General features: G+C 33.6%; 1 protein-coding gene across 3 annotated transcripts in view; it reads right to left on the bottom strand.

The window, feature by feature from the left end:
* Positions 1–16,436, bottom strand: part of ROBO1 (roundabout guidance receptor 1) — a 449,796-nt gene that overhangs the window by 378,589 nt on the left and 54,771 nt on the right. For all 3 annotated transcript variants that reach the window (XM_027874166.1, XM_027874168.1, XM_027874167.1), the window contains exon 2: positions 1,374–1,700. In XM_027874166.1, coding sequence (XP_027729967.1) covers positions 1,374–1,700 — 327 coding nt within the window. The remainder of the gene's footprint in view (positions 1–1,373; positions 1,701–16,436) is intronic.

The raw sequence follows: 16,436 nt of genomic DNA, 5'->3' as shown, positions 1-16,436 counted from the left end.
GAGATCTGATCTTCAAAAATTTCCTATTATCATTAATGTCTGACATATTCATCTAATTCTTATTTCATTTAAATCTAATCAAGGCTACTTAAGACAGAGATCATACACACACTTTCAGAAGCTGACTGAGTGTAATCACCACAACAATGTACAAATTCTTAGAAAATGCCAAAGGCAGCTACTGATAAAAAGCAAAACAAAAGATTTTCAAATGTTTAGGTGTCACATATAGTAACTATCAAAATTACTGAGGCCCACATATCATCACCCAAAGAGCAAGTAAGCTGTAAGAGGACAAGGATTGTGTCTTTTTTTATCTTTGTATTTCCATTGTCTTGCATAGAACAGGCAATTAAATGTTTGGCATATTGAATCACAATGCTAAAGTTCTAAATGGATTCAATATCAGATACATCATACGAAATCTTAAGACATTACTAAACAGTTAACCATAAATAGTATATCCATATAGCATAAAATTAATTGACATTTTATTTAACAATGTACACAAATTAAGAATGACTTTCATACCTCTCTCACTCTCTCTGCCAATTCTTATCCCTTTTACTTTATCAACATCTGGATTCTTTAAAATACACTGAAACTTATTAAGTAGAATTTGAACACTTATAGAATCAAAGATGAATCCAATTCTCACACAAATCCATCAACTACTCTATAAAAAGGTACTGCAAACATAGTTTAACATACAACAAATGTTTTCTAAAGTAATTTCACATAAACTACATTAGCTATAAATCTAATGATCCCTTTGAGTGTTACCTATATCTCAGATCTCTCAATGTGCATTCAAACCAATTATTTTCAATGAAATAGAAAAGTACACAGCACAAATACAATGCTGTATAAATATAGTTTTGCAAAAAGTATAATATATTTCCAAGGGTAACCAAGAGTTGAAATATAGAATCTCTATATACATATAAATCTTATATAACTAGCTAACAATGTAGTTTTCTAAATGAACATGCATATAGTCTATTTCAGTTACTACATCATAAAGAATTATATTAAATAAAACTAAAACCAACTATAAAAGGAAAAAAATTTCCCCCATTAAGATGCAATGACAAAGAACTCCAACATGCTCTTCTCTACACCTCCAAATCAAAAGAAGGAGAGCTCAAAAACTAAGTGTAAACAGATACACACACATGCATGTGGGCACACACATGCGTGTGGGCACACACAGCCAAGACAAAACGTATATACAAGAAAATGCAAATGGCTTATTTCATTCATTTTTATATAAAGCTATAAATTTTCCTCAGGCATAGAGTATTATTTAAATTTAATTTTCCATTACCATTATCAGAACAACTGATTTATCTCCAAAACCAGAAATTACTTACTTGCTACCTCCAGCGATGCATTATGGCTCACAGCTTCTCCAAGATAATTCCGTGCTACGCAGATATAGACCCCTTCATCAGGCCGACTTTTGCGTCCATGTACTATACGTAAGAAAAATAAAGATCCACTTGGAAGTAACATTCGGTGTGAACGAGAGTCATCTTTATCTGTTTCCACTCTTTCTCCTCCTTTATACCATTCAATAGTTGGTGTGGGTCTGCCTTCTGCTTTACAGTTCAAAGTAGCTGGTTCGCCTTTAGAAACAATGAGATCAGAAGGATGTTCAACAATACGAGGAGGAAAATCCTCCTGACGAAGACGGGAACCTGTAAGAGAATTGAAAAATGATGACATTCATGTATTACTTTTAAGAGATTTAAATTTGTTTTGTTTAAAAAGGCTTTTATTGGCCTGTCATTCAAGAACTATGCACTCTCCTCAACCAACCTTTGCAAAACTATCTTCCACTATCCCCAGTGTAAAACCAGGCAGCCCAGTTCACTCACATGACTCATTCCTTCCTTCATGCTTTGATATCCTAAGCTCTTTTCTGTCCTCTCAGCCTAAAGCAGATAGTACATATAAACCTCATTCCAATTTACAGCTGAGAAAATTTGGCTTAAATCAAGTGTCAGAACTACAGCTTAGACCAAGTCTTCTGATTTATTATTTTTGGGGGCAAAGGGAGGGAAGAGGAGGGCAACTGGGGTTAAGTGATTTGCCCACAACTACTAACTGTCTGAGGTCAAATTTGAATCCAAGTCCTTCTGACCCCAGGGCAGGTGCTCTATTCACGCACTACCTAGCTGACCCTTCTGATTTATTCCTTAAAATACTTCTGAATAAATGCTCCCAAGTATAATTTCAAAACATGATTAATGTCAAAAAAAATGTAACAGAGAACAAGACTAATGATTCCAAAATCACCTAGGGGTAGTTACTGAACTTTATATATAAATCAGTTACATATCAAAAATAAAATTTAAATCAGTTATTTGGAATTCCAAATGTTATTTTCTCACAGAAACAGTGTTTATATATTTATGTAGGCATGGTTGTTGGCTCCCTTTTCCATCCCACAAAAGCTTATTTAACTCATTATTCAGACAGATAGAAAGATATGAAATACAGTACTACAGATTGTTAAAATCAATTATCTGAAATAAATAAGAAACTGAGGACAAAGTTACCAAGCCATCTATGATTTAATTTGCAAAGCTGGCATTTGTATACCAAATCAGGTCATCTGACTCCTCGGAGGTCAGAGACAAGAGAGATTTAAAAAACTGATTTTATAACAGGAAAGGAGAATTTAAAAAAAAAAGGCATAAGTTTGTTTGGAACATAATTGAATTGGACAAGGAAGGTCACCTGACTGTTAGCTTCTCCCAGGCTTTCTTAAATCTATTCAGAAGTCCTTGCCTTGCAGGTGGTGCCTTTTATAACCAGAAAGTGTATTGGGAAAGAGGAACTTGTGATCAGAAGTTAGCAGTCACCCTCCTACCTTTCTTAGAAGAGATCAACTCTAACTCAAGCAAAAAGGGGGGTTACCCACTAAGACTGGAAAGAGGAACTTAACCCCTGGCTAACCTTTCTCCAGCTGCCAGAAAAGGGAACTTAGCCTCTGGTCAACCCCTCTTTCTGCTAGAAAGGGAAATTTAGCCTTTTGAAAAACCTTATAATTTTATGATTATTTTATTCTTCTAAATTATCTGCTCCTCACTGATAAAGTCTTATCAATCTATCTATTCACTAAATTCATAGGTAACCTAGACTTAAGAGACTATCTATGCTAGTTTGGCTTAGCTGTTGGAGCTAGCTTTTCCTAAAGAAGGGAGAAAGTTTAATCCTATAATCAAACTAAAATTAAATCAAAGTAATCAATATTGATTTCCTGTTCAAGAACAGAGGTATCGAACTCACAGGGTGCAAGTGCCTGCAAAACTCCCAAGAGCAGGAACCAGGTTAAAATGGAACTAGGAAATGTTTAACAAGATAACTATAAATATACACCACACAGATAATGTTAATTTGTAGTTTTCTAAGTCAATACGCAGCTCATAGGGATCTGTTTCTATTTAAGTTTGACACCACTATTACAGTCCTTAAATGTGATGGGTAACAATGTCTCTATGGGAAAACAATTCAACATTCCAATTTGGGGCACCAACAATACATATCTTTCCATTGCAATATGATTTGGGCAATCTCTAACTGCAAGTGACTGGTAGTTCATGGCCTAGAGCCTTTACCTCCAACAAGGTAGCAGCAGTTGATAGGGAGTCAGATACAGAAGTAGGAATCTGGCTTGCATAAACATTTCAGGACACATTGTGGTTCCAGGTACAGTTGTTCCAATAATACAGGTACAACTGTTCTAATAAACAATTTTAATTTCTTCTGAGAGTATGAGAAATTGGCCCTTTTGCTTCCCTTTCCACTGCCACCACTTGTTGCTTCTAATCATGGCTTATTTCCTTTCCTGGTACACTATGGAAAAGGATGTAATTCCACAGCTTTCCTATGTTCCCATTTCATAAATAAACACAGTGTTTTTTTTTTCTTTAAAGAACTCCCAAGGTAATTTTCTTAACAAGAGAAAACAAGGAATAATAAAAAAGTTCCTTCCTATGCCCACCTCTTCTTTTTTTCCACCTTAATGGGGTCAACAGAGAAAACTACATACAGATGCCAGTGACAGATCTCCCTACCCAAGAAAACAAAAGTTTATCTACATTTCAAAGGAAATACAAAGAAATTCTGGCTATCATAACATGGGGGGAGAGGATTTAAAAAGTAGGTTATACATTGGTGGGAGCTGGTGTCTTCTTAAATTCTTTCCAACTCAGAATCTGTATTCCTATAGCTGCTGCAAGATTTGACTAGCAACGGAATATAAGAGAATTTGTGGGCCTAACAGAGGGTAAAGAAGGACTTGCCTTGGGTATTCAGCCTTTGATTTAATCTTTAGTACCTCAATTCTTATCACTGCGGACCTGATTTTTGGCTAAACCAAGAATTAGGGCTGGGGTAAAAATATGGCACAGAACCCAGCAGAGGAAGAAAGAGAGGGGAATTCCAAAAAGGAAAATTCAAATTGTAGCAGCCAGGGGAAAGGAGAATTCCTGTAGATGCCAGAATTTTCTGGGTGAACATTAATATATAAAATATACATATACATAAATGACATGTCATCTATATATAATAATGCACAAACATCTCAAAAATGTAATAAAAATAAATAATCCCTTCCACTTCATTCATTGTCCTAAAATCATAACTTTAAAGTTGAAAAAGAGCTTTGGGTTACAGTCTAACCTCCTCACATTCTACAACTGCAGAAATTGAAGCCTAGTCTTATGACTAAACCATTCTACCTCTCAAGGGCAGAAGGGAAAGCATGACGGTAAAAAGCAGGACCCAGAATCTCTGAATGTCCCCCAAACTTTAATGGAAGGATCCCAAAGTGACATTGGGGGAAGAGTGTGAAATTGCCTGGCCATCAGGCACTTGTCCTCTAACTTAGTGAATAAAGGAAGATTTTTTTAACTATAAAACTGATATTTTCTTAATCACCCTAAACCGTTTCTTTTAAACGCTTATCTTTTCCTTGCTATAAGTGAAATATAATACAGTAAAATTCCTGGATATCTAAAATCTTACTAAAATGAATCATTCTAGACAGTCAAGTTATCACTTCAAGAACCAATTTCTCTTCTTTTAAAAATGTACCATACATTTCTTTATATTCTTAAAGCACAGTGAACATAATTTAATCTATTCTTTATGACTGCAGGGTTATCATCTGAACATTAATTTCTATGCTATGCTCACAAAGTGATGCTCTCAGGACTTAGCTGAATATGTGAAGCTATTTACTTTTACAGTAAACTGCCTGGCTAGGGCAATTTTTGAGTTGTCTGCTTCTCAGAGTTTTTGTAAGTCCTCCCTTGCTGTCAACTATAACTTATGCAGTAGTCAGTGTGCTTTCCTCTATCATTTCCTACCATGGATTTGGAAACCGTATATCCAATTTTTAAAAATATTTTTGAAGAAGCACTACAATAATATCTCTTGCATTTGGGTTCAAAACATCATCTTACAAGGAGAGGAAAGAAGAAGGTATACTATGAAAAGAAACAAGTGAACATGAACTCAAAAACATCCAGAAATTACTGACAAGATGTACTAGAACCACGAGAGAAAAACATTCTGGGTAAAAAAAAAAATTTCTGATATTTTGTAAGATTAATAGGAAATGGAACTTGTAAAGGTATCTAGATGTACAAGTTTGCAGTAACATTTAAAAATGTTTCATGAGGAAAACTGAAATGTGGCTCTGGAAAAGGGGCTAAAAAGTAAAAATAGGGAAATTAAAGAAGGAAATGGGATAGTGAGATGGAGTCAGGAGCAAAAAGAAAGAAAGAACCCCTCAAGAGCACACTAATAGTATAAGAAAACATGTCTTAAGGTACAACAAAATGACTAAAGGAAAATTTATTTTCATTCATTTAAAAAAAATAGCTATATAAAATATACATTAATTGCTAAAGAGCAGAAATGGGCTTCATAATAACAAAAAGTTTGGAAGATACTGATCTTGTGTCTAATTCAGTTGTGTGACCCTCAATCCTGCCTGGGTAAAGTGAACATTAAATGAACCAAATAACTGTATCAATACCAGAACTGATCTAGCCTCCCCCAAACCCTACAAGGAATGATACGAATCAGGCCTTGAGGTACTTAAGATTACAAGGTATCGTGGAATTCCCAATATCTTTTATATTTCACGTATAAGGCTAAAGTTGAACCAGAGCTAGGCTGATGGTTGGAAACAAAGGAATACCATTTTTAGAAGTCTCATTCCTCAGGTTTTCAGCACATTATAAGAATTATTTCATCTTATATGAAATTTCAACTTTGGCATCACTGAAATATTAAGCATATGGCTTGCCTAGGTGAAAATTGTAGTGTTTGAGAAGAAACTGCTGAGAGATTCGCAATTATTAAAAAGAAGTCCAGAAGTGTGAAACTTCTGGGCAAACTGTTTTCAGAGAAAGATTCTATAATTTTCTGGCGAGCCCTTTTTAATGTTAGTTAATCTTAGTGGTAGTGATCACAAAGCTAACTGTGATCTCTTCTAATAATGTGCTTAAATAACTTTTAGAGTCAGGCTGAGGAAAATATTCTGCCTCTTCTTGTAGACACTCTATATACAAGACATTTACTACCACCTGAATGTCTTGGCATATCATCTACTTTAGTATAACAATCTAAAAAAGAGTCTCTAATCTCAAATATCAGAGACAATCTTCCTCAAATACCATGTAGTAAACAACTCTAAGTAAATCTGATTTACTTATCACAATTGGATTTTTAGCACTACTCTACTCCTGTTTTAGTATTTCAGTTTATATTCTCCTGGACCTAGACAGGTAATACCATTAAACGTGGCCCTAGCAATACAGTTTGTAGTATAATATGTCAAAGGCTCAACTCAGTATGAATAATTTCATCACCAGTAGGCTGATCAAAAGCCTCTACTCAAAGCCTCACTAGGTGACTTGGGCAATGGAAAAGAGGCGACTGGTGCTAGTAATGAGTGCTAATAATCTTGCAATTTTAGGCCCTTTATAATGATTAGTTAAATGTAAAATAAGTACCTATTGGACAACAAATAAACACACTACTGGAAAAAATAAACGGCAACAATGTTGACATTCTTGGAAAAAATGAAACCAGAAGGCAAAAGCTGCTGCTGAAAAAATGACTTGGAGATTTTCCTAGGAAAGGCAAACAAAGAAGGCACATGTACTTAAAACCAACCAACATTTCATGGAACTCTGGGTGATGTCTTGCTTATGCTCACAATGAGCTTTGCAATAAGGAGCATCATAAAGATAATTTAAGTTTATATATCAATATCTGCTACAGGTGTGTTATAATGGAAAGACAACTGGCATGACAGTCAGAAAGAATTGGTTCAAGGGTGGTCTCTAATACTTATTGATGATGTGCCCCTAGGCAAGTCATTTTATTTCTAAGTGCCCCATGCAACTCTCTAAGACTAAAGTTTCAGAGTTGTTGCCCTGCATTAATTGGTGAAAGAGAAGAATAACTTCTCATCTGGAGCTCCCATCTCAAGTCTAATTTCTGTAAGTATGCTGCATAGGATGAAGAGGTAGAGAAATATTACCAAAAAAACCTTGCTAAGAAACTCCTAATTAAATTAACATCAATGTATAGTGATCCCAGATTATTTGAACATGAAGGTCTCCACAGAATAAAGTGGCAAAATATTGGAAATTATAGTTCAGAATTGAGAAATGAAAAAGGTCAAAGCCTTATAGATTAATTAGACGTTTCAAGCTTCTATAAAATGAGTATTTTGTTCAAGAAGATAGAACCTTCTGAACATGAGCAGCATTAAACAACTCTGCAAAAAAAACAAATAAAATTTACTGTATCAGCAACCATTTGGTTTCTTCCTTGTTAAGTGGACTAATGGCAACAAAAATAAGCACCAGTTCAGCAGTCAGGTAAATTACATATGAGGAAATTACACATGAGGAAAAAATGATGATATGTGAATATAATGGAATATTATTATGCCATAAGAAATACCAAAATAGACTGAAAGGAAACTTGAAAAACCTCTATGAACTGATGCAGAGTAAAGCAAGCAAAAGTAGAACAATTTATATGACTACATTGATTTATGATTTTATAAATTTATAATCCATCAAATTTATTTTTCATAAATAATAAATTTATAATTTATAACTATTTTGAAAAATACTTTAGAACTCTGATCAATGCAATGACAAACCACAATTCCTGAGAATAAGAAACGAAGAGAAATGTGATAGGCTTAAAATGCAAAATGAAGACATTATACATAGTCAATGTGGGAATTTGTTTTACTTAGCTCTCTCTCTCTCCCTCCTTCCCTTTCTGTGTGTGTGTGTGTGTGTGTGTGTGTGTGTAAAGTTGTGGAGGAAGGACTATAATGACAAATAAAATCTTGTTCATTTGACAAAAATGATAAATTTTAATTTTAAAAAATTACAAAATAGAAGACTAGAAGCTGTATAAACTCATAAACTTAATAAAATAAATATATAAAATGCTGACACTAGATGTATGATCACAGGCATGTCTCTATAAGCCTATTTCTTCATTTATAAAAACTGAAACAGTAATAGTCATAGCATCTAGTTTGAATGATTGTTGTGAGAATCAAATGACATAATGTAGGTAAAGTGCTTTAAAAACCTCCAACAGCAATTACATAAATCATAAATGTCAGCTCATATTTTATGTCTACTTGTATTTTACATGACTGACCTTGAATTAATAATGCTATTAATATTACACATTTCCAAATATGATAGCATGTTTTTGTAATTAAAAACACTTATTATCAATATGAAGAAAACTGATGTAATTTTCTTCCTCAAAGTCTGATCAGAGTCCAGGGATTGATATCTCTTGTCTCTTACATACTACCTGATAACCACCATTCTAATTATTCATATTTTAAGAGATAGGAATATTTTAAGAGATAGCATAAGAAAAATTCATCTTGCAACTAGGAAATAATACATTATGACTCTCTATTTTAATCTTCACAGCAGATATCAAATCTAACTGGGTCAAAGAAGGGCCTTGAATAATAAACCTGAAATGCTGATCAGCTGACTTTGAGAGTACAATAGGAGTGAAGCTGGTAGCCAGTAAGAACAGAGAAGAAAAGGACAGAAAATTGGTTCAATTAACAGTCCCAATAAACAGATATAATATATATATGTAATAGGTAGTAAGACACATGGATATAAATATTTATGCTGCCCAGTTGGAAAAAAGAGATACAAACCTAAGTGCTAAGTATTTAAGGGAAATACATGAAGTCATATGATCTTTACAATGGGGAAATCAATTCTTGTTTGTGAACATTACTTTCCTTTTTTCCCCCCTTTTTTTTAATAAGACACTTTAATGGAAAAAGTGGGCATAAGGTGACTAGATTATGGTTTTAAGGGACTGTACTCTATTGTTCAACTATCTTTAAAAATTTTTTCTCATTTGCCGGTAATATTCATTGTTTCCATTTTTCCCTATATTTCAAGTCTGCTTCCCTTCAGTGGATAGGGATAGGATACAGTGAGTTGTTTTGTGGTGTTTTTTAATTCCCTAAACAGGTTGAGAAACAGCAGTTTAGTCTAATGATATTCTAAGAATCAAAAGGAACCTAAGTTTCTTTTCTAGATTCTTTGGTGAAAAACATTAAACCTGAAGTGATTTAAATATCCTTTGGCATTCCTTATTATAGCATCTTGTAACATAACCCTATGCTAGCAAATTTCACAAAATTACTAATAACACAAGGGGACCAAAGTTGTATGAGTAGCTGACAGACATACAATGAATATTAAGAGAAAATTTGGTGACATCTGTCTGAGGGGATATAACAGCCTTGACAACTAAGTTGTAATCTATCTGCACATCTACATTTTTTAAAGAATCTTTACTAGGTTCTCAGTCTTGTTATTTAAGCTCCATTTACATTTTACTAAGAAGAATGGCCCCCAATTATTAACATAAATCCTGTAGTGGGCACCAATCCTATAATTTTCCTGTCAAGAATTTCAATCCACAAGTGTATGTTTGTTAAAAATGGGAACCCAGCACCTATTAATTACATAGTATATATGCTGTTAAATATCCTGTATTGAGGTCTATACTTTCCCCAATACATACTTCTGTATACCAACTAAAGAAAAAATAAAACCATACTTGCCATCTAAATACTTAGTAAGTAAAGTTCGCCTGAAACTTTGTATGGGACAGACTTTAAGTGAAATTTGTACATTAAACACAGTACAAAACAAATTATCATTTTCTCCCAACTTCTACAAACTTTGTATGAGTTTGTGTGAAATTGACAACCAATTTTCTCTTATGAGGAAAAGTCTCATTTTCTTGAAGATATATTATTGAGCAAGGAACAGCATACAAATGAAAGAGAGCATGGTCTAATACACTGGTGTCAAACTCAAAAAGAAACAGGTCACTAAACCGTACATAAGGCTCCCTATGGGCCTCATATTAACTTAGAAAATCATGTGTTTACATATTTATTTTTCTGTTAATACATCAACACATTAAAATCTGATAGGAACTTATTTAAATCTGGTTCAGAATATACTTGGGAATATTATGAGCCCCAAGTTTGACACTTCTGCCTAGTGGATAGAAAGTTGGCCTCACAGTCAGGAAAAAACTGTATTCAACTACTGACTGCCACGTAATATTTGTGTAATCCTAGGCAAATCACTTAACCCCTGAGTTCCCATAAACAGCTTTCAAACTATAATTTTAAGAACAAATACCAATCTATGTTGTTAGGAGGAGGAATTCCAGGAATACCAGGTTCATCCTATACCTCCTTCCTCCCCACCCAAAAAACTACATAAAACCTTTTCAGATTCTTTGATGATATTAGTTACTTAATATAAATAAAACTTGAAAAATTTGAGGATGTAATCATTAAAGTACTGAGTCCCTCTATCTCCCTACAAAGAGAATCAGAATCATTTTCCAGTGGCATGTATACTTGATATGTACAACAGGATGAACATGATCCAACCTACTTGGAAAAACAGAGTACAGCAAGGCATATGTATTATAGCCTGAGGAAGAACAACGACCACATAGAAAACAACAACACAAGGTTAAATATCAGAAAGGACCAGCAAACATGGGCTTCTCTTAAAGAGGAGTTCTTCCTTTTGTGGGATCTTTTGTAGTGCAAAGACATCCTTGGTCTGTACAGTTCCTCTAGATGCTAAGGCTATAAAGATGGTATAAAGCTGGTCTCCTCTAGTGCAGAGAATACAGGACTTTGGAGATAATAATTTGTTTCCTAGATTCTGGAAAATTGTTGCTTATCTGCTGAGCCATCTGAAAAATTCCCAAACACATGGACTTTCATCTGATGAAAATTAAAAAGAATTCTGCCTAGTAGAGTGATCTACCAAAGTCTAACTCTTCTTAATGTCTTATTAAGCCATGATGGTAACCCTTGATTTTGAAAGACTACACCTGTAGAACATGGGCTAGAATTTTTTGGCCTGTGTAATTCACAAAGATGATTTAAAAAGAAGTGAACGGTTTGCAATCCACATTGTGGGGATAGCTCCTGAATTGATGAAATGAGAAATCATTTGAAGTCCTGAAAAGGGTATGGATCTAACACATATTCTCACACCAGCATCAATCAGACATCTCAAACTCAAAATGACCAAAATAAAACTTATTTTCCAAAAAATCAATTCCTTTTCCAAACTTTTCCATTTCTACTGAGGGTGTCACTATTCTTCCAGTCCCTCAGGTTTATTATCTTGACATCAAGCTCAGCTCCTAAATCACTCTCATACTCCTAACTCAACCAACTGCCAAATCTTACCATTTCTACCTTCACTAGTTTCTCTCATATTTAGCTTCTTCTCTTAAATAGCCTCCACTTTAGCACATGCCCTCATCACCTTTTACCTGGATTTGGTGCAGTTGCCTATTGATTCATATTTTCTGCATGCTACAATGTCAAAACAGATGGCATATCAATAAAAATATAGAATAAAATTCATGTAATATTTGCATATACACACAAATAGTTAAGTTTGGAGGCTAAAATAACTTCAACATGAAGAAACAGAATACACTTTTCTATTGATGTTGCCTCTCAATTCCACTACTTTAATTGTGTCAAATTAGCTTGATGACAAAAGCTTGCTCCAAGCTAAATCATTAGAATTCCCACCCTGCTTTCAGGAATGCTAACCTTTAGGGCAGCTAGCTGGTGTGGATAGAGGCCCTGAAGTCAGGAGGACCTGAGTTCAAATCCGGCCTTAGACACATAACACTTACTATCTGTGTGACCCTGGGCAAGTCACTTAACCCCAATTGCCTAAAAATTAAAAAAAAAAATTAAAAAAAAAAAAAAAGAATGCTAACCCCAGAATTAAAGTTCTAGTATATGAAGGGGAGGAAGGAGTAGGAAATTTCTTATTCAAAGTGCTCCTATACCTATGAATTACAAAAAAAAAATTTAATTGCTTACCTTAACATATAACTAAATAAAGTCCAGTTGGGGATTAAACACAAATGCTTAATGGTAAGCCAAAGACATTTTTAAAAAGAAAACATTACCTAGTCTGTCCCAGAGTAGTCATGTAGATTATACTATCAATTAGTTTCTAACCAAATAGTCTATCTCCTATTTTAAAATAATTAAAATCAGGCTGGAAAAAAGTAACTTTTTAAATATACTAGTCATCCCAAAGCCATACTTAAATACTGGTTCCAGCAATGCCTGTATGAAAGAGCAGAGAATTGCAGTTTAAAGGATAATTGTCTAAAGTCAATTATACTTTCAGAAAACAAAATAGTTAAAATGGCCTTTTAAGGGATTAGTAATAAATCCCTACAGGAATGCAGTCAGCTTCAATCATATTTAAAACTCATTCCACTCTTCAGATAGCAACTGAGAAGTGCAGAAGAAATTGATGAAGGAACAGGGAAATAACCTATCCATTTACCATCTTTCTTCACTTTCCAATGCTTCTGTAGTTGCTACAGAATTTTTAAAAAATGATTTTGATATCTTTTTGGTTTTATACCATCTACATTTCCTATTGTATTCTTTCCCTACTTCCCTTCCCAGAAAATCTCCTCCCAATAAAGCAAAAAGGAAATAAGGTGGCAAAATCAACCAACAACCTAACTAAAAGGTCTAACATTATACGCAGCACTCCATAAACATATATCTGCAAAGAAGGTGCAAGCAGTAGGCACCTTCATATCACACTTTCTTAGGAGCAAATCTTGGTAATTATAATTTCTCAGGATTCAATTTTAATATTCTTGTTGTATTTCACTTTTATATTGTTGTAGCCATTTTGTTTACTATTTTGTTGATTTCACCTTTCATCAGTTTATATAAATATTCCAATGTCTATGTTCTGATTATACAGCATTATCATTTCTCATAGCACAGTAATACTTCATTATACTAATACTCTACAATTTATTTAGCCATTTCCTGATTGATGGCCATCTACTTTCTTTCCCATTCTTTGACCCTATAAAAAGTATCATTACAAATATTTTGGCATATATGGGGCCTTTTTCTTTGTTATTAACCTCCTTGGAATAGATGTCTAGCTGTGGAATTTCTGTGTCAAAGGAAATAAATATTTTAGTCACTCTCTTTGATTAATTCTGAACTTCTTTCTTGAAAATTTAAAACAAATGACTATGTTCAAGTTTTCTCTTGAGAACTAATTGATCATGTCCCCTGACCACTTAGTTATTAGACAATAGCTTATATGTTTCTATTACTTTTCTATATATATAATATTGACTATCAGGACCTTATCAAAGATATTTAATATAAACATTTTCCCCAGTAAATTGTTTCCCTTCTTAATTTTGTTCATTTAAAAGTTTTTAAATAAGTAGTTTGAGGGAAGTTATTTGAGAAAGTATTAAATCTATGTGGGCGGTAGAATTTTGGTAAAGTTAATATAGTTCTAGACTTGGAATTTAAAAAAAAAAAAAAAAACACCTGGGTTTAAATCCCGACTCTGACACATACTAGCTATGTTATGATAGGCATAACACTCAATATCTCTGAGCTTCATTATCTTAAGACTGTAAGATACAGGTGTTCATGAGTTAGTAAATAGAGTTTTCATACCACGAATTCCCCACACCTGTGAAATCATGAAGTAAATACATATTAATATCAAATTAAATTAAAGAATAAATATTGCAAGGCAGATATCCCAAAAATAAATACTATGAGAGCTGATATTCTGAAGTCCATTTTATTAAATTACTTATTGATAACCTATTATGTGCCTAGAACCTTGCAGGGTTACAAAAGAATGTTGATGAAAGTTACCTAGTAAAAGTACTAGGTAACATTTAGAAGCAAAAATATGGCTCAGAAGATAACATTAAGTTTTACAAATTAAATCATAATTTATCAGAAAAAGAGGCCAGAGTTTGCTGCACTGCAGATTTAGGAAGTTTTACAACTATGTAATTCAATTTCCCCTTCTCAGTAAAATATAAAGGTAAGTTCTCTACATTCCAAGGACATCAAGCAAAGCAATGGAATTTGTTAGTAAAGTATTTGATGACTGTTCCTAAACAGAAGGAATATTATCATTACAATAGTAGCTGACTCTAACATTGACTCAGTTGTTTTCAATTGGCTTTGACCTAATTTCCCAAAGGAGATCTGAAATGAGACAGATAAGACAGAACAACAAGGATTCTAAAGGTCAGGAGAAAATAGGGAGAAACAAATTCTTGACCTTAAAAACAAGATAGTGCATTCTTTTACAAATATATAAACATTTTCTGATTTTAAAAAGAACATATATATCATTGAAGGTTGTTCGAAATACAAACAATATTGTCCTCAATCTTCCCACTAGATAAGACACAGTTAGAAGGAGAGAAAGATGAACCAGATTAATATCAAATATTATAGGAATAGTCACCAATTAACATTTATTTTTGAATCTTTCTAATGTATCAAAAAATTTACTTAGGAAAGCATTAGCATTTCCATGTATCAGAGGTCCCTTTGTTATAATTATTTCACCATCAAACATTAGTAGATATCGTATCTAACTGTAGCAGACAGAAGAAAGCCTTTGAATTATTACCACTATAAGCACAGAAATAGGACACTCTATTTCTGTCTCAGTCTGTATGCGCCTGTGTGTATCTCATTCTAACTCGGAGGCCTTTCCGGCAAAAGGTGGTACATTAGTTTATACCTCTTTATACAGACTACACCTACTGTTCAAAATTTCTTTGAAACAAAGATTCCAAAAGAATAAGAAAGACTGGTTGAAGACCTGGACTGTCAACTCCATGTTCTAATGGCAGCAGTTAAATGTTCTTTATACATAAAGAAAATATTTTAAATGGAGACTTTATTCAGCAAAATCTACCTATAAAACTAGGTAGCCAATAGATTTATAATCCCTCTCCACAATCTATATCTGACTGCTAGCTTCCTAGGCTGTATCTTATTTTAGGCAAGTGATCTTTTATTTATTTTTAAATACCTAACTAATAATTAGTACTTATTGTTAAATAAAAACCATAAAATATATATTGAAGTCATCTTGTTTTAATTTGTTTACATTCCTTAGGACATGAATAGGGGTAAAACAGTAGCAGGGAAGAATAAAGTATAAGGGGTTTTTCCCCCCATATCAGAGCACACTCTTTCAAATATTTATTTTTTTAAAAAGGAAAATCTTGGAAATAGGGCAATTTATGTGATTTCTAAATAATTCCTTAATTCAATTAATGAGAGACAAAGGACTATGTATTTCACACACACAGAGAACACAAATTTTGTTAAAAACAGATATTAAAAATGAATTTTGCTTTCATGTGAATCTTGGGTGAGAGAAAAAAAAGCATCAAAGAGGACAAGACTTAAGGAGAACTAAGAAAAGAAAAATGGAAGAGATGACAAAAAAGAAAACACTAAGCCATGGATAAGACAAGGAAAATATAGCAAGATTCAAGGTTTCAAAGAAAAGGAACTGGTTCTTAAGTAAATTATTCTTAGCACATCCTACTATTCCCTAGTGTGGGAGACTTCACAGTAAAGACCTACTGCAACCTCCTAATTGGTCCTATCCCACTGCCTTAAGTCTCTCCCTTCAGCAATCAATTTTCCAAACAGCCGCCAAAGTAGTATTATTAAATCCCTGGTCAGGCCATGTCACTCCCCTACTCAGTAAACTACATGGCTCGCTATTATCCTTATGTCAGTCAAATACCAGCTCTTGTTTAGCATCTAAAGCCCTTCATAACTTGACATCAACCCAAGTCTCTTCCCTTATTTTAAACTGTTTCCTTCAATAACTGCCTTGAATCTAACCAAACTGTTCTACTTGTTATTATCCCTACTTAATATCCCACTCCTAACTCTGTGCCTCTGCATAGGTTGTCCCTCATTCTTG

The sequence above is a fragment of the Vombatus ursinus genome, unplaced genomic scaffold (assembly GCF_900497805.2).
Source record: "Vombatus ursinus unplaced genomic scaffold, bare-nosed wombat genome assembly UNPS02014805.1, whole genome shotgun sequence".
NCBI classification, from domain to species: Eukaryota; Metazoa; Chordata; class Mammalia; order Diprotodontia; family Vombatidae; genus Vombatus; species Vombatus ursinus.
The sequence above is the reverse complement of the archived record's forward strand: the minus strand, read 5'-3'. Positions and strand labels throughout refer to the sequence as shown.